The sequence below is a fragment of the Crocuta crocuta genome, unplaced genomic scaffold (assembly GCF_008692635.1).
Source record: "Crocuta crocuta isolate KB4526 unplaced genomic scaffold, BGI_CrCroc_1.0 scaffold271, whole genome shotgun sequence".
NCBI lineage: Eukaryota > Metazoa > Chordata > Mammalia > Carnivora > Hyaenidae > Crocuta > Crocuta crocuta.
The window spans coordinates 240,604-259,677 of record NW_027527824.1 but is presented as its reverse complement, the minus strand read 5'-3'; the positions used below and the strand labels follow the sequence as shown (position 1 = coordinate 259,677).

At 54.9% G+C, this 19,074-nt stretch overlaps 1 protein-coding gene across 1 annotated transcript in view; it reads right to left on the bottom strand.

Moving 5' to 3' along the window:
- Window positions 1-10,215: 10,215 nt before the first annotated feature.
- The window catches only part of LRRC32 (leucine rich repeat containing 32), a 22,615-nt gene continuing 13,756 nt past the window's right edge, over window positions 10,216-19,074 (bottom strand). The window contains exons 2-3 of the mRNA XM_077776206.1: window positions 18,908-18,998; window positions 10,216-14,178 (exon numbers count right to left, since the gene is read on the bottom strand). Coding sequence (XP_077632332.1) covers window positions 12,274-14,178; window positions 18,908-18,994 — 1,992 coding nt within the window. The 5' untranslated portion in view covers window positions 18,995-18,998 and the 3' untranslated portion in view covers window positions 10,216-12,273. The remainder of the gene's footprint in view (window positions 14,179-18,907; window positions 18,999-19,074) is intronic.

The following is a 19,074-nucleotide window of genomic DNA, read 5'->3' as shown; positions in this document are numbered from 1 at the left end:
CCTGCTGTGTGATTTCATTGATAAGACATTCTGGGAAAGGCAAAAATGTAGCAGAAAGCAGATCCTTGATTACCAGGGCCTGGAGATGAAGAAGGGAGCCGACTATCGAGGGGCACAATGGAACTTTCCATGATGATGGCGACGTTTTACATCTTGACAGTGGTGGCAGTGACACAACTCTATGTACCCGTCGAAACTCCTGGGACTCCACGCCAAGGGTGAATTTTACCATATGTGAATTATACCCAAGTTACACAAGCAAACCCATGAACAAACAAGCTCGTTTCTCGAAGCTTCTCTTCTCCCCTACAGCTCTCAGCCGGAGTTCAGAAACCCATGGTAAGGAAAGGAAGGATTGTCTGCCTCTCCTTCTGTTCTGAGTCTTCGAATCACGGCTCCGGGTGGAGAGGTCAGAGGAGGGTAAAGGAAAGTGCCAGGTCTGCTCAGAAGGGGGGTGTGGGGGTGTCGTTAGGCCCCTCTGGGTGGCATATGCCCACGTTCTGGCCTTGCTCTCAGGAGGCGAACGCTTTTGCAGGTTGTGTACAGCCCCCTCTGTGGTCTCTTCCCACTGACCCCCGGGCTGAGGCGACAGCCACCTGGCTGACCACCAGAGGCTGTTCACTCCTGCGGACGAGTCCTTCTGGAGAACCAAGGCAGACATCTCGGGTCAGGATCTTTCAGGATGACTCAAGCTCCGCTGTGGGGCACCGTGTCCAGTAGGCCCCACAGCAAATATTCCTTTCTTTTGCTGGCAAGTTCTGGAAACATGAGCTGCCTGCCCACCCCCACAGCAGCCCCCACCCATCTCGGGCCACTGCTAGGGCAAGCTGCTACCACCCTCTTAACTTCAGACTTATCCACAAGAGAGGTGGGCTCCGGTTCCCTGTCCTCTGAGCTCCGGGGAAGCCACCGTCGCCGGGCACGAGGTGCGTGGGATAATGCCGGGCACTTGGACAGCCCTCCCCACGGAAGAGTCAGCAACCACCCTCCGCTCCTGCGCCCTTGCCTGCCGCAAGGGCTGGATACGGTGAGGGGGGTGAGGACGTCACCATCTCCGCTCTTGTCCTGCTGGCTTGTGGCGGGTGCTGCTTCTGAGGCTCTGGGGGAACAGCAGCAATTCTGAGATGGAGAAGTCCCATTTAACATCCTGTTACATGTAACTAGTATCTTATTTTAACCAAGTGGGATCTTACACGTCTTTTATTTTATTTTTTTATTTTTAATTTTAAAAATGTTTATTTATTTTTCAGAGACAGAGTACGAGCAGAGAAGGGGCAGAAAGGGAGACGCAGAATCTGAAGCAGGCTCCAGGCTCAGAACCATCAGCACAGAGACTGATGGGGGGCTTGAACTCAAACCGTGAGATCTTGACCTGAGCCAAAGTCGGACGCTCAACCGGCTGAGCCACCCAGGCGCCCCTTACATGTATTTCATAACCTATTTTTTTCACTTCATACTATGTTTTGAGCATCTTTCCATGTCAGTAAACACACCTCTACATTCAAATCATTTTATTTATTTTTTATATTTTTTAACATTTATTTTTGAAAGAGAGACAGACAGACAGACAGAGCATGAACAGGGAAGGGGCAGAAAGGGAGACACAAAATCCGAAGCAGGCTCCAGGATCCGAGCTGTCAGCACAGAGCCCGACGCAGGGCTTAAACCCATGAACCACGAGATCATGACCTGAGCCGAAGTCGGACGCTTAACTGACTGAGCCACCCAGGTGCCCCATACGTTCATATCATTTTAAATGACGGATCAGTATTTCCCTGTATGGATATACTCTAACTTACTATGTCAAAACTCCAACTGTTGGCTGTTTTAGATCATTTCTAATTTTAGATTATTGTTACTGATGCTGTGATTGCATTGATTTATGTGAAGCCGATGAAGCTTTCGTTGCAGAGTCCCTCTAAATGGTATAAAATCAGGCCCCACCAAAGTTGGATGTGCCCTTGGCTTTGATAAACATCCTCACACTCCATTTTCCTTTGGCTACATCTTTATTTCCTTAGGATAAACCCCTAGAAACAGAATTGCTAGGTTAAAACAGATGCACATTTTTAAGATTCTTGGAACATATTGCCTAAGAGCCCTCCAGGAAAAGTGACCTAATTTACACCCAACCCCTCCCTAAATGAGAACACCCAGGACTCGGCCAGTTTCTCTGGGATTGTGTTTCTCTGTTATTGTGGCTCCGTTGTAACCGCCATTAACACCTTCTCCCAAAAACAGATTCCTGGACCTGGGATCTACAGGACCGCCGGGTAGAATTCTTGATGTCTGTGAACTTGGATGAGAGAAACAATTACATCTTTCCTTTCGATATTAGCCTTGAACTGAAACGCAATAGCTTTTCCCATCGTGAGTGCAGGCCTTACACGAGCCCCTGTAATATTAGCAGTACCTGTTCCATTAGCAGTCCCTTCATCAACAAAAATGACACGTTTTCATGTCTTGTTACAATCGCTGGCAGAGCTCTCAAAATATTGTTCATGCTCATCCGTGCTTTGAAGGTACAGTAGTTAGTAGACCTACCAGTAGATCTCATTATTTAATATGTTGATCAAAACACATATTACTCAGTCACGATTATTTTCTTCATATTTTGATAACTTCATCCAGTGGAATTTCCTTCCTTTATAACATGTGTATTTTTTGTCTTAAAAATTAAAAAACTTGTTCTGAGAAGGGGTCCGTAGGCTTCAACAGATTGCCAAGGGGTCGGTGGCACCGGAAATGTCAAGGCCTCACTTTAAGGGACTCTTACCTCCGGTGTTTCTGAAACTCATACAGGATACAGAAAGAAAGAAATTAAACTGTCATGGCCCCCGCCTGGAACCTGGCGTTGTGTCAGGCGCTGGAGGACAGAGGGGACATGATGACACCATGCTTCTGAGAAGCTCAGCATCTAGGTGGGAAATCCCATTTCACAGCTCCTGCCACTCATTGGCCTGTGGGCTGGGGGGCCACGTTCTCAGATTTTTCCAGGATTTTCAGAAACATCAGAAAGCCAAATTCTTACATATTTTCACACAAAACAACTCTTCCAAGTTTTAAACGTTGGCAATTAAGCCAGATTTTAATATATCACTGTGTGGGCCAAATCAAGCATGCCTGAAGGCTAAATCTGGCCCATAGGCCACCAGTTTGTGACCTTTGCTCTAGGAGGAGGACAGAATTGCAGTTTGGCTGGAACAAAGCAGTGGGGCTTGAGTTCCCCTCACCCGCACCTCCACTCTGCTCCTGCAAATCAGGGAGACAGAGGATGAGAACCCTGGTCTTGGGAAAAGAGAAGTTGAAGAAGCTCTATGGTAGGCAGCTGGGGGAGGGAGTCCATGCAACCTAGCTGCAGGCCGATGAGGGGAGGCGCAGCTGGAGGCAGATGCTGGTGTGGGGAGGGTATCAAGGGAGTTGTGGGAACAGTGAGGCCATTAAATGATCGTATACCTAGAAAACCCAAGAGTCTCCAGCAGAGAAACAGAGAGCAAAAACACATGCAAAAGCAAAGAGAAACAAAAACACTTATTTGAATGAAGACAAATTGATAAGGTTCTTGGGTGCAAGATAAATATACAAAACCAAGCGCTTTCCTCTGTTTTGACCAGAAACACATCAAAATGGAAACAGAGAGCAAGCTCCATTGGCAATAATGACAAAAGTGTTAGGAATGGATTTCCCAAGAAAGATGCAGGGCCCACATAAAGAAAGCGATACAATCTTGTGGGAGGGTTGAAAACAAATTCTGAACAAATGGAAAGACACGCCGCGCTCTCGGATGGGAAACTTTGGTATCACAGAGATGTCAAAACTTCCCAGATCAGTTCCAAAAGTATGAAATGTTTACTTGGAAGAATAAATGCATAAAAATAGCCAAAGATGTATGTAAGACAATAGCAGTGCAAGAAGACTTCTCTTCTACGGGTCAGAGCAAGCTCTAAAACCAATCACGAGAGTATTGGCACAGGTACAGAGACACAGATCCGTGAAATATACAGAGGATGAAATCCAGAAACAGATACCAAACATATATCGGAATTTAACATGTGACAGGGTGAACTTTTAATTACTGAATAAATGGTGCCGGCACAATCACTACCCATCTAGAAGCAAGTAAAATTTGAACAATGACCCACCTCCATCATCAAAAAGACTCTTCAGATTATTTAGAGATTTAAACGTAAAAAATAGAAGAGAAAAATTAAGCGACTTTATGAGCAATCTGAACAAAACCATCGAATGGAGAGCTGTAGAGGAAAAGAGAGCCCCCCAAGCACTGCGGGGCAAGGATACATAAGCAGAGTCAACAGGCAGATGAACGATCTGAAAAACGTTTGTTATAAAGGTGCGAGGTGAATAACTATAGGGCATGATGAGGTTTTAGAAATTTACAAGGAAAAGATAACACAGAAATCTGGGTAAAGGACAAAAATGGGTGATTCGTGGAAGAGTCTGTCCAAATGGCAAACAAACAAATGAAAAGCTGCTCAGATCCAGGTGTAGGGAAATGTGATTTAAAATAACATTGAGGGGCACCTGCGTGGCTCACTCCGTTAAGTGACTCCGCTTGGGTCACGATCTTGGGTTCGTGGGTTCAGGCCCCGCATCGGGCTCTGTGATGACAGCTTGGAGCCTGGAGCCCGCTTTCGATTCTGTATTTCCCTCTCTCTCTGCTCCTCCCCAGCTTGTGCTCTCTCTCTCTCTCTCTCTCAAAAATAAATAAATAAGCATTAAAGAAAATATGAAGTAACAGTAAGAGACCATTCTATACCTGTAGCTATTACCTGCATTGTTGGCAGGGAGGTGCAGAAAAAGATACTCTCATAAGTTGTTGGTGGAAAGGTGAAACATTACTGAGTTTTTAAAAATAAAGTTTAATTAAAATTATCTATAACTTATATTTAATGTCCATTTGTTTGATCTAGAATTTCACTTGTGAGATCTCATCTGACAGAAACACAACTCCCAGAGACTATGGGAATCTGAACAAGGGCGGTTTTGCAACAGGTTTATAGTTAGTTGCAAGAAAATACACATGAGTGAATGTCCCTCAATTATGAATATTCACACTATGGAATATTAGGTACTGTCAAAAATGAATCAGAGCTATATTAGTTTGTTTAGGGGGGATTTCCTTGAAGTATGGTTGAATAACAAGAGCAAGATGTAGGAGAAGCTATTTACTATGATCCTATGTTTACATAACAATGATCCGTGCTTATGTGTATTTGCATATAATTTAAACGTGTCTGTCAATGATCATTATGGAGAAAACACGCAGAAGGTTAAGAGATGAGAATGTTAATAGGTTACCCAGGACGACAAAGGAGAGCGGGTGCAAGCTAATACGGGTGGTGCGGGAATGGAGGAGGGACCCAAGCCCGTTCTGCCTGCCCCACCCCCCCCATCAAAATTAAACAGTAAGGGCCTTTGGAATTGGACTCTTAGCCTGCAGTCTAGCCCCCACCAGCCCCCTATGCTTGGCTCCTGGGACCCCTCCCTTGGCGATCCCTCCCACCAAACTATATGTGGCCTTCCCTATTTTTCTCTGCGATTCTAGAATAGGGTAGTCGAGGCACTGAGTGGGAGAGAAGGCAGAGAGGGTCCCCGTGTAAGAGGCTGCTTTCATTGCGTGAAAATTGGCCTCGGGGATCTAGAGTGCAGCTCTTACTCTCCTGCGCCTTTTGGCAAATTCACGAGAGTGAGGGGAAGAGGCCAGGAGTATTATTAACTCACTCTCTCAACGTAAGTCGGTCCTCCTTCACGCTCCGCTCACAAATGGGGTCCTCCGAGGGGGCATATCCGTCTGCCCATCTCAATTACATCTCCCCGTTGTTTCCTCTCATGGGGCTCTTCACAGGTGGCCATGTTGTCCGTATTCGCGTGTGCGTGTGTGTGCGTGTGTGTGCGTGTGTGCGTGAACGCCCATTCCTTCCAGTAAACAGCGAGCACCGCGAGGGGAGGGGTCGTGTACGTACAGCGCCTAGTACCGTACGTAGCAGGGCCTTAAGAGTTGTCGGTTGAATTTAGTAACTCACTTGCTCTCTTTCTCATTGACTCACTCTTTTATTCATGCCCTTATTCATTTATGCCCTTATTCATTCCAGAAACATGTGCTATTGGCCAATGACTTTTCCCCTGATCTGGGTCTTCCACTTTCTAGGGTGATTTTCGGGGGCGGGGGCAGGGGGCGGTTGGGACATGACTGCAGAATTCCAGGAACACGTCCACAACTTGGGAGAACTGGATGAGTCGGAGGCTTTCCGGAAGGAAGGAAGATTCTGGAAGGCTGGAAGGTCAGGGTGGAAGGTGCTGAAGGATCCTAGAGGCCAAAGTTGGGAGTCTGGGGTAGAGGCTGGCATAGGCAGCCTCCTCCCTCCCCCACCCAGACCCGGCTTTTGCCGGCTCCCATTTGCTCTGCCTGGAAGAGCCTCTGCCCATGTCCACATGTGGAAATCCTCCCCTTCCCTGCCTGGCCAGCCCAGATGTCCTCGAAGTCTCCCCTCACTCCTCCAGCTGGAAGGGCCGCTCCCTGCTGCAAACAATCTTCCCGAGTACAAAATCTGGACCTCCCTCACGGCCTGACCACTTCCTGCTTGTGCTGTGGTGTGGCCCCTCCCTCCCACCCCAGAGGCGGGGGGCCTGACTGTTCCCAGGGACCCTTCAGGGCCCAGCCCAGAGCGGGTGCTCGAGCTACTCAGGCCTAACATGTGAACAGCACCGTGCATTCGGGCAGTGATTGTGACCCCATTTTAGGGATGGGGAAATGGAGGTACTGATGAGTGGCGCGACTTGCCCTTATTCCCAGAGCAGAGCCTAGACGTAGCCCTGCCGTTTCTGGGTTTCTGGTCCCAGAGGCAGGGCTCTTTCCAGGGCAGCTGGGTGGGAGGTGGGAGGAGGGCGGGGTGGGGTGGGAGCTGGGTCCTGAGAACCAGCAGGCCAGAGAGAGTTGAAGTGCGAATGGCCAAGTTCAGGAAAAGCACAGCTGGGGAGGAGCCAAGGTATTTATTATGCTTGGTTTCCCGCTCCAAACAGAGCGGATGGATGGAGCTGCTCCAGTCCCTATAAACAGCTGGGGCCTCCCTCCCCCCTGCCCCTCCCCACTCGCAGCCAGCACAGCCCCAACTGCTTCTAGGGAGACAGCGGTTCGGTTCCGGGAGAGATGACCAAGGGAGGGAAAGGAGAAGAGAAGAGTGGGGGAAGGGGGAAAGAGAAGGAGAAGATAAGACGGGTCCCAGAGACCAGAAGAAAGTGGAGGGAAGTAGGGGGAGTTGAGAGACGATTCTTCCTTTGCCTCTTCCCTGGCATCTTGCATCTTCCTCTGTGTCCCCTGCGTCTGTCACCCTCTTCTCCTTCTGAGGACTGGTCTTCATCCCAAAGTTTTAAGTCCTGAAAGCATGGCCCTCAGCCAGGTCTGAACTCTCCTTCTGTGCTGGCCCACAGCAGCCTGGGGCTGTGGGGGGGAAATCAGGGCAAACTCCCCGGAAGAGGTGGTACAGGCAGGGGTTGAAATGGGAGTTTGGCAGGTGGGTTAGGGTAGCCGAGACACTTTAGGTGGAGGAGGTGAGGAGAGCCTGGCGTTGGCAGGGGGACAGCCCCGTGGTTAAGATGGCTGGCTCTGGAGCCCGATGCACCTGCTTCTAGTCTCGGCGCTGGCGGTTTACAGCTGTGGGACCCTGAGTCTCGAGTCTCAGTTTCTTTAACATGAGGTTGATAATAATAGAAATCCCTTCAAAGATGGTAAGAATTGCACAAAACGACACACATCATGTGCTCGGGGCAGGACCAGCCCCGAAGTGGTCAATAATGGTCAGCTCTGAGCACGAGGTTGGACCTGGCCAGTGAGAGACGGGCCCCTGGGCACTGGGCAGGGGTGACTGCACAGGGGAATGAGAAGGTGGGGCAGCGATCGGGCCATGGGGGCTGCCTTCCTCCCCCCTCCTCCTGTCGCCCCGGCTCCTGTTGGGCCCTGTGCCTTCGGGGAATGCCATGGGAGCTTACTGGGCTGGGCGACCTGGCACCGCCGGCTGTGACGTGGGCGGATGGGGGCCTCCCCTCTCCCTGGAACTTGCCGGATGCTCTGATGACCTAGTTGGCAGCTGTGTCCATGTTCGGCTGAAAACAGGAATTTCTGCCTGGCCGGGGGTCTTGGCCAGGTGAGCAAACTCCCCTGTTTGCCAGGAAAAGGGGTTGGGGACCCGGTGGGCTCCAGCTGGATTGGAGGCCTGCAGGGCCCTGGGCTGAGCTCAGCAGATGCTGCTGCCTTCCCCTAGGCCTTTGGCAAGCACCTGCTCTGTGCCAGGGCACGGTGTCACATGCCTTCTCACCCCACGAGCCCCATCTATGAAACAGGCATTTAAAATTTTTCATTAGGGCTCCTGGGTGGCTCAGTCAGTTGAAAGTTCGACTTCGGCTCAGGCCATGATTTCGCAGTCTGTGGGTTTGAGCCCCGCGTCGGGCTCTGTGCTGACAGCTCAGAGCCTGGAGCCTGCTTTGGATTCTGTGTCTCCCTCTCTTTCTGCCCCTTCCCCACTCTCTCTCTCTCTCAAAAAATAAAAAAATAAATAAAAATAAACATAAAATTTTCCTTTGGAGGGGGCGCCTGGGTGACTCCGTTGGTTAAGTGTCCACTCCTTGGTTTTGGCTAAAGTCATGATCTCGTGGTTTGGGAGGTGGAGCTCCACATTGGGCACCACACTGCTTGGGATTCTCTCTCTCTCTTCTCTCTCTGCCCCTCCCCTGCTCACATACTCTCTCATTCTCTCAAAATAAATAAGTAAACTTAAAAAAAAATAAAATTTTCTTTTGGAGTAGGAGCTGGGAGGTGAGAGGTCACAGCCCAGAGAAGCTACCTTGGAGAAAGCTCCAGGATGCTTGGAAGGTGGAGGAAGTGGAGCATCACTGAGCTGGAATTTGTGGGAAAGGAAGTAGGGGAGAGAAGGCACCTACAGGGGGACAGTGTCTGGGTGTCCGGCAGCTGAGAAGGGCAGATGGTCCGCGTGAGGACAGGCACAGGGGTCTGGAAAATGGGGGGGGGGTACCGCCTGCCCTCTAGACTCCACGTCAGAGGCCCCCGCCTGCCCCACCCCCACCCCAGGTGAGGTGGCTCTTGTCCTCGCACCAGACCTCGCAGCCCACACCCTCTGGCCCCTGCCAGACCTCACAGCCCACACCCCCTCCAGCTCTCTTCCAGGAACCAGGAATGCTCTTCTTTCAAGGTCAGTCTTGAACTGCAGCCTGACCACTCGCTCAATTCTCTGGCCCGTCGGAGAACGTCAGCTCTCCAGCTGGGGAGGTCTCTGGGTACCAGGGTTGGATGCTCAGGGCTGACCGCGGCTGGAGACAGAGATGTGGGCGTCATCAGAGCAACGGAGTGGCTACAACAACGAGGGGGATGGTATTCCTGAGGGGAGAGGGCCTGGGACAGAGTCCTGGCGATCGCCGCTCAGAAGGCTCGAGGAAGACGAGCACACAGCAGGGTCTGAAAAGGAGTGGTCTGAGAAGAAGGCGGAGGCCGCGTGTGGGGGGCCCTAGATACCAAGGCGAGTGTGCTGAGTGGAGGGGTGGGTGACAGGGACGATGGGGTGAGAGACCCACCCCCGCAGCTGAGGGGTCAAGGAGGCACAGTCTGGAAAGTGCACGGAGTTTGGCAACGGATCCCCTGGGTGACTTCAGCCCAGGACAGCATGGGGGCCGAGGGGCAAAGGCACCTGGGGTGGGGTGAGAATGGAGGGGAGAGGGGGCTGCTTCCCCAAGGGGTTTACCCATGAGGCAGGATAAGGAAAGGGAAAGTAGTTTAAGGGTCTTTTCACTCTTTTTCAGATAAGCCAGACTTGAACCCAGCCAAGGTGTGAGAAGAATATGTGAGGCGAGAGGAAAATGAGGGGCCCGTGAGAGGCCCTGCACTACAGGGCCCTGCGTGAGCACGGACAGGGGAAGAACAGGAGCTGCCGCAGGAGGAAGGGTCGGGTGGGGTCAGGGCTTGTTGCGCGTGAGGGTCAGAGGTGTGGCTGTGGAATGAGGGCTGAGGCCCCAAGGTCCAGGGTGGTGAGGACCCGGAGGCTCGGTCTCCCCTCAACAGCCCTCAGCCCGTCTCCCCACGGGTTCGCCATGAGGATTCAAAGCCCGCAGTGGAAACAGAGGGGCAGGGTTCAAGTGGATGCCACGAGGCCAATTACCCGCGGTGAGGAGGAGGCTGGTGGGCCACACTGTTTCTCCAAAATTATTTTTTAATACATTCATGTGGGTTATACAAAGAGCTGGTCCCGAGGCCAGGGCTGTGGCCCGGCTCCTGGGAGGTGAGAGCAGCATTGTGTAGTGTTTCCAAAGATCAGGCTCGAAGGGGCCCGCGCCCCGCCCTCCAGGCCTGAGGAGGAGTGTTTTTGCACCTTGACCACCTGTGGTTGGGATCCCAACCAGGGCTGGGTCCGCCCGGCTGTCCCACATACCGCCAGGGCCCCAGGTGGGGGCCAGGACACCGGCTTCTAACCCCGGCTCTGTCACTGACTCCCTGAGTCTTTGACCCTCTCTGAGCCTCAGTTTTCTTGTCTGTAAAATGGGGCGGAGAGAGGGGTGTTTTCATTGTCTCACTCAAGCACCATCATGAGCCAGACCAAGGGCCATGCACAGGTAAGACGGTGAAGACAACAACACAGGGCTCCCTTGACAGGCCATGATTCCATGGGTATGAGGGACAAGGGTTCTATCTAGATGGGTTTTCCTACTCATTTTTCTAGGGGGAAACGTCCCTGCATAATGAGGACCCGAAAGAGCTTGGAGCCAGCATGATCTTGTGATAGGACAGCTGAGAGAAGGAAATCACTCAGGTCCACCTCCTAAGTCCCCTTCCCACCCCCAGTGAGGTCTGTGCTGAGCAAGTTCCATTCTCTTCCCCAGCCTCGGTTTCCCTGTTTGTGCAACGGGGAGGTTGGAGTCAATGGTCTCAAACTCCAGGCTTTGCTCAATGGAGGAAGAGGGAACGCAAGAGCAAAACAGAAAGAGGTGAATACACACCAGTCTGCAAAGGAGGGAGTAAGGGAAACTGAGGCAGAGGAGGAGGAGGGGACACGTGTCTGCCTGCCTAGGAGAGAGGAGGGAGAGGAGTAGGTAGGTATGTGTAGCACAGGATGGCCCTCAGGCCCTGTGCCCTCAATGTGGGTCCACTTCCTGTCCACCTAACCGTCCCCTGCCCCCACAGTGGCAAAGGTCAGGCCCTGGGGACAGGAGGATTTGAGGCTGCATCTCATTTCCGTCATTTCTTAGCTGGAGGACCCTGAAAGGAGAGTTTCGGAGCTTTTTTGGTAAGATGGAATAAAATACCAACCTCAGAGGGTAGTCATAAAGAGGCAGACGTGTCATAGCCGCCAAGCCGGGTGCAAAATAGAACCAGATATGTACGGTTCTAACTCCTGGCTCGCCAGCCAGCGGGGGCTGGGATGGAACGGCACGTCCGCATGGGGAACTGGGGGGCTGGAGCAGCGTTGGGGCTAGCGTGGGCGCCACGAGCGTGCCAGGTGGGGAAGGAGGCTGCTTGGAGCAGGAAATGGAATGCTCTAGCACTGGGCCAGCACCCAGGGCTGCCGCCTCTGAACCAGGCCCTGCGGGGGCCGCTGCAGCCCGCCTAATGGCTGGATCCGAGACCTATTCACGCGGCTCCAGCTCTCTTCCGGTCACAAGCTCTTCATGTTCCAGACAGGCTGAAAGTCATTATCAGAAGATGTGACCCACAGTCTGCTTGGAACCATCTCAGACAAGTCTTCTTGGTCTCACCCCTCCTTTGCTCCGGCCCTGCTGGAGGGAGGACTCCCCACGACTCAGCCGGCTGGGGCTGCAGAGCTCCGGAGGACTTCCAGCCTCCGTGTGGTCACCACGTGGCTTTGCGACCACCTCCCCACCAGGGCGAGGTGGGCGATGCCTGAGGGCAGTGATGTGTCTCAGTCACCCGGCGTCCCCAGTGCTCAGGGCAGGATGTGACGAAAACCAGATGCCTGGCGAAGATTTGTAGACCGGAGAGGTCAACCTTATTTTCTGTCACTCCTGAAACTGCCCGACTTCCGGCTTCCACAGCTGGACCACACGTGTGGCCTGGGAAGCGGGTCACCTACCAGTACTGCAGGATATGGGGAAAGGAGCCCCGGGCTAGGATTTAGACGGCAGGGTTCTCAGACCCCGTGTGACTTTGGGTCGGTCCCCGCCCCTGTCTGTCTCAGGCTCCCCAGCTGACCCGGAAGGGCTCCCGGCCGAGCTGCTCGGCGGCCTCTGGCTTCTCTAGGCTTTGTACTGCTGGGTGAACTTCTGCCGGCGGACACAGCAACAGGTGGCCAGGGTGGTGAGAAGGACGGCAGAGACCAGCGCAAAGGTGAGGATGATGATGAGGTTGACATTCTTGAGCCCGCCCTTCTCACAGTCCTCAGGACGCACGTGGCTCAGGGATACCTCCTCCTGGGAGCCGAAGCGGCAGGTCAGGTCCTGGGGGGCATCCACGTCCACGCGGCCCTGGTGTAGCTGGGCCGCCAGCCAGCCGTTGCCGCAGCAGCTCAGCGGGTTCCCCTGCGGGTAGAGGCGCCGGAGGCTGGTCTCGAGGCCGCCCATGGCACTGCCTGGCAAGAGGCTGAAGCTGTTGTTCCTCAGGTCCAGCACCTCCAGTGACACAGCCTGGGTCCAGGCAGGCAGGCGGCTCAGGCGGTTCTCGGCAAGATTGAGTCGCTTGAGGCAGCGGAAGCAGGGCAGGTCCACCTGCAGGACGGCCAGCCCGTTGCCCTGCAGGGCCAGGACCTCCAAGGAGGCCTCCAGACCCGCCAAGGCCCCCGGGGCCACATCCAGCCCCGGGTTGGCAGAGAGGTCCAGCTCCGTAAGCGGCGTGTGGAGGAAGGCACCCGGCCGGAGTGTCTCCATCCCGTTGTCCGCCAGGTTCAGGATGCGGAGGGAGGAGAGGCCAGAGAAGGCCACGCAGCCCGAGGGGCCAGGCTCGCCGGGCCCCCCACAAGGCCTGAGCCGGTTCCCCTGCAGGTTAAGCTTCTGCAGGCTGGCCAGGCTGGCAAAAGTGTACGCGGGCAGGGCCTGCAGGCCATTGTCCTGCAGGAGCAGGGTCCGCAGAGACCCCAGGGCTCTGGTGGCCAGCTCCAGCGTCTCCAGCGCGTTGTGGCTGGCGTCCAGGTGCACGAGGCAAGGCGCGAAGCCCGCACGCCGCACCTCCAAGGCCCGCAAGCAGTTTCGGCTGAGATTCAGGAAGCGGAGGGAGGTCAGGGGCTCAAGGAAGCCCTCAGGGACCAGCTCGATCTCATTGTAGCTCAAGTCCAGGTTCAAGAGTTGGGAGAGGGGCTGGGCGCTGGAGTTCCGGCTGGGGTTCGAGAAGGGCAGGGCGGACCAGCCCTCCGAAGGCGCCTGGAGGCCCTCGCCACCCTGGGGCGGCCCTGCGGGGAGCCGGATGAGGTTGTTGGACACGTTCAGGTAGATGAGCCTTGGGAGCGCAGCCAGGTCAGGGAAGTGGAGCAGTCTGTTCTCCCGCAGGTCAAGCCAGGCCAACTGATACTCGGCCTGGGGCTCTGGGGCCGTCTGGAAGGCCTCAATACTGTTGCAGCTCAGGTCAAGCACCCGCAGCTGTGGGAGGCTGAAGCCAGAGATGCAGGTGAGGGAGTTCCGGGAGAGATTGAGGTGGGCCAGGTGCGGCAGGGCCTCGAAGGCGCCGTCCTCAATGTCCATGAGCACGTTGCTGTGCAGGTCCAGCCACTCGAGCGCAGGTGTGGCTCGGAAGGTGTGGCGGGCCAGGCGAGTCAGGCTGTTCTCGGCCAGGGAGAGGGTGCGCAGGGCAGGGGCCTCCCCCAGCAGCCGCTCCACCAGGCCGCTGTACAGGCTGTTCCCAGACAGGTCCAGAGATGTCACGTGGGGCAGGGGGCCCAGGCCAGGGGTGCTTGGCATAGTGCCCGCTGCCAGGCGGTTACGGGCCAGGTTGAGGCACTCCAGGTGGGGCAGGGCCTGGAAGACCCCCGTCTGGACGAAGCTGATCTCATTGGAGCTCAGGTCCAGGTGCCGCAGTGCTGTGTAGAAGCCCAGGGGGGAGGCCAGGATTCTCTGCAGCTGGTTTCCAGATAGGTCGAGGGCCTCGACATCCAGCGGGAGCACCGAGGGGACCTGGAGCAGGCCAAGACCGTGGCACAAGACCTCCTTGTCTACCTGGCGTGGGGTGGGCAGGGAGAGCAGCGGGCATTAGTGGGTGCAGTGGGGGAACCAGACACACCTTCTGGAAAGGATGACTCAACCCCCTCCCACCCACCACCACCCCAGCCAGGCCCCGTGCGGGCTCCACATTCCTCCACCCCAGCCTAATCATCCCATGCCTGGATGACCCCCATCTCAAGCCCCCTGCGCCCATCTCTGGCACTCAGTCCTGTGGCTCTGGGCGTCAGGGAGGGACTTAAGGAAGTTTGATGGAGACACACAGAAATGATAGACAGATAGGACAGACAGATAGGACAGCCACCCTACACTGATTATCATCCCATTTTACAGGCAACTGAGCCACATTTCACCTAGAGTGATCCCAAGCCAGGGAACAGCAGGGCCATGCTGGAAGCCGGCACTCCTGGCTCACGTCCTGGGTTCCTTCTTTGGGCCCAGAGAGTTAAATGTACCCAGCTGCTATTAGTCTCAAAACCATTTGGGGAGAAATGTTTCCAAAATGCAATTTGTACTCCCCTCACTGGTTCTCCTGTTAGCCTCCTACCCTCAGACCTCGGTCAAAAGCCCTCATTCCAGGGGGCAGAGCTCTGGGTCCTAGTGCCTGCCTTCCTCACTGCCCATCCCCAGAGACCTCCTTTCTGCTGCTGCTATCTGCCCCACCTCCACCAGTGCCCTTGCTTCCCATGGCCCGGCCCAGGCTGGCCCCTGGAGATGGGAGTAGGGGTGGGGAGCAGGGGGAAAGATGGCCGGGGTCCCAACCCACATTCTTTGGTGACAAGACTATGATTGTGCTGTGTGAGCCTTCCCAAATCACATTACCTCTCTGGTTTCTTATCCAGAAACTAACAGCCGTCCTCAGCACCAACTCAGCATTTTACATTTTATTTAGCATGTTTGGGCCCCTGGTCTCACTGGAGCCTCACAGCAAGCCCATCAAATATGATCACCCCTCTTTACGGAAACCCAAGCTCAGAGAGGGGAGGGAGCCTCCAGGATCGCTCAGCTGAGCAGGGGCAGGGCTGGGATTGGAGGCCGGGTCTCCTCACAACCAAAGGCCCAACTTTTGTCCTTCTAGCACATATGCCTTCTGGAGCCTGAATTCTTTCTGTGCAGATGCAGTATCCCTCTCATCCCTTCGAGGACCCCAGGAATGCATTCTTTCCCAGGAAACGGTCTGACTTCCACAACTACCCAGTTCAGGCCTACCCCCACCTCTCTCCTCCCAAACCACCCCCGCCCCGGCCCAGCATATAGGCAGTGACAACATCTGGCCAGTGCCCGCCGTGCCCTCCCACGCCTACCTCTGGGCCTCCTCCTTGCTGTTCCCTGCACCGGTTAGGCCCACCCCCACCCAGATGTGCAAGGTGAGCCCCGTGTACTGAGCTGGGCAGGCTGGGCCTCCTCTGGGTGCTCCCTGGCCCGGAGAGCCCTGGTGCTCCCTCTCTCAGAGCTTTGGCCCCAGATTGTGACTGTCTGTGTGGGAGCTCAGAGCTACAGGGACTGGGGGGAGTGATGGGGACACCTTGGGCCTGGCCCACGAAAAGTGCTCAATCAATTTTTTTGAATGAATGGGCCACGGACATCTCTGACTTAGTAAAGGTCTGAGGGATTGAACCAGTCAAAAGTCACCTTTCCAAAAGGAAAGAAAAGAGAAAGTCGATGTATTCAAACTGGACTCAAAGCCCATTAGAGTAAAATGACTCTGGCCCACCCACTTCTCAGATGGGGAGATGGAACCTGAAGATGGCAGTGACCTCTGCAAGGTCACGGTGAGTTAGTGGCTGAGCCCACAGAGCTAGAACAGCAGCTTGGGTGCTCCCTGCCCGGCCCAGCTCTCAGCTTCCTCCCCGGGGCTCCAAGGTGAGTGTNCCTCATCAGCCTCTCTGGAACTCTTCCTGTTCCAGGCAGCCCAGCGACCGCTCCCACCACCTCCAGCGAAGCAGCTTCCTCGAGGCCTCAGAGACCCGCAGATACCCTCACCACTGAGGCACCCCCTCCCACCCCGTGAACCAGAAACCTAGCCCCGCCACCTTGCCAGCCCTGCCTGTCTCTTGCCACCTCCTCCCTCACACCCTCTCTGCCAGCTGAGGCCCCTAGGCATGGCCTCATCCCCATCCTCAGCTCCCTGGACCATCCCAACTTCAGGAAGAAACAGCGAAAGGAACAGTGACAGCGGCTGCCACGGAGTGCCAGCTCTGCAGCAGGCTCCACACCTGAGTGCACAGACCCCTTGCCTCATTTATTTACCCTGCTATACCCCCTAAGGAAACCGAGGCTCAGGGTTGGGGGTGAGCTTCCCCCAGCTCTGACAGTCAGAGGCTCCAGGGTACCAGTGTGAGTTGCTTTCCCTGTCAGCGCCGGCTGAGTTCTGACCACTGGGCCCCCAGCTCGCCGAGCACCCACACTGCCTCCTCCAGCAGAGTGAATAGTACCATTCGCTGAGCACCTGCATGGGGGGGGAGGGGCACTGTACTGGGATCCATGCTTTCCCACGCCCCATCTCACCTCTGGACACTCAAAGGCTCCCAAGACACCAGCCCCAGAGAGCTGAGCGAGGACACAAAGCTGACCAAGCCCAGGACCTGAGACTTGCTTTCCACCCTGGTGCCCATGAGGGCTGGCAGGGCGGCTCTGGGCTGCCAGTGTAGGAGGGAGCTTGAAGGAACTCTAAGGGTGCCCGCTGCTCCCTGAGCTCTGAGCCTCCTGCCTGGCTGATGTGGCCAAGTTCAGAGCTGTCCTTGACGATCTGCTACCCGCACTCTCTGGGATGCCAGGAAGCTGCTGCCCCCCTTTTCTTTTCTTTCTTTTTTTTTTCTTTTTAAGGAGGGAAGAGGACTTTCCACCCAACTCCATTTTGCCACCTGCACATAGAAGGGAAATGGAGTAGAGAGAGGCACCCGGCAGTGGACAGCACCAGCTCAGGAGAGCTGGGTTCAAGTCCTAGCTCTGTCACTTCCTGTCTGTATGACCCTGATGGCCCGCATCTCTTCTCACAGCCTCGGTGTCCTCAGCTGAAAAGAGCTCTTTGCAGGATAAAACGAGGGAAAGTCCTCAGCATGGTGCAGGCACCTCGCAAGCCCTTAGTAAGTAGCAATTCCTTTCCACTGTTTTGAAAATCATCATGACGCCTGCATTGATCTTCCACGGAAGTTCAGAAAGTGCTTTCTGAATGCACTTTTACCCAGAATGCAAAGCTCACTCAGCTGCCCTCTGCCTGTTGGGTGGTCCAGCCCCTTCACCCCTCTGAGCCTGTCTCCTTGGGTAGAATGTGGGGCTGCGTTTGGGGGTATCTGAGGCCTTCTCTGTCCATTATTCTGGGTCCCGGGAATCTCAGAACGGCTCTGAGGGGCAAGAAGGGAGGCGGCAGGAGCAGAGCCCTGCCTGCCCAGGACAGGGCTGCTGGCCCCTCCTGTACCATGAGCTTCCAGCCCCCGGTCCAGGTGGGCTGCTGGAGGGCCCGTCCCTTCCCCAGCCTGACTCTCGCCTTCACCTCAGTGACTTCTAAGTGGACCTAGGTGCTCCCTTTTCCCTGTATCCTGCAGGGTCCCAGTGACTTCAGGGCTAGTCTGCTTGGCTCAGGGCAAGAAAAAAGACAAGAGTGAAGCTACCCTTGTCCCTGACCTCAAGAAATTCTTGGTGTGGCACAAGAACCAGGCTTGGGCCCACTCACCAACCACCCCACGTGCTCGGGATGAGGGTCCAGAAAAAGGGAGCAAACGGAACCCGAGAAGCCTGGGAGGGGTCCGGGGAGACTTTCTGGAGGAGGTGGCATTTGGCCTGGGTGGTATTGAGTGAGAGGCATCCCATCAGGGAAGCAGCGGACAGGCCCAAGGCAAGGACTCCAGTTGGGAAAGGACATTTGCTCCAGGAGGGACGCAGCTGGCCCGTCCCCCATTCCCCCCTCATACACATACTCTGCTCACCCAGATGGGTCCACTGCCCTGTAGAGTCCGAAATGAGCCCCTCTGGTCCTAGGAGAATGGCCTTAGACAAGTAACCTAACCTCTCTGAACTGCGGTTTCCAATTCCACACAATGGGCATAATGGTACTTACCCAGTAGGATTCATACTGCACACGGTATTTAAACATTCTAGTAGGTACTCATTAAATGTAAGGCTTAAATGCATTAAACGCATTCCCTGGGGCGCCTGGGTGGCTTAGTGGGCTAAGCGTCGGACTTTGGCTCAGGTCATGATCTCACTGAGATCTCCCTGAGTTTGAGCCCCGCCTGGGGCTCTGTGCTGACAGCTCAGAGCCTGGAGCCTGCTTCGGATTCTGTGTCTTCTTCTCTCTCGGCCCCTCCCCTGCTTGTTCGTGTTCTCTCTCTCTCTCTCTCTCTTTCTCCCCCCTACCCCGAAATAAGAAATGAATAAACTTTATAAAAAATGTTTACAGGGGTGCCTGGGTGGCTCAGTCGGTTAAGCGTCTGACTTTCGCTTAGGTCATGATCTCGCAGTTCGTGGGTTCGAGCCCCGCCTCGGGCTCTGTGCTGACTGCCAGCTCAGAGCCTGGAGCCTGTTTCAGTCTGTGACTCCCTCTCTCTCTGACCCTCCCCTGCTCATGCTGTCTCTCTCTCTTTCTCCTAGAAATAAAACATTAAAAAAAAATGTTTAGAAATACTTGAATTCCCTTTCCTCTTCTAACTCCTCTGACTTCTGGCTTCCGGGGCTGGGGCGGCGGGGCACCCTGGGGGCCTTACCCTGCCTGGGTGGGGCTTCTTACCATCTTACAGGGCACCTTGTCTCGGTATTGGGAGGTGGCCAGGCCCAGGGTCAGCGCGGCCAGGAGCAGCAGGATCCGGTGGCTCATGGCTCTGTGTAGGGTGGGAAGGAACCGGGAACACGGTAAGATCACTGGCTCCTTTCCACTGCCAGTCCCTCCTAACCCCG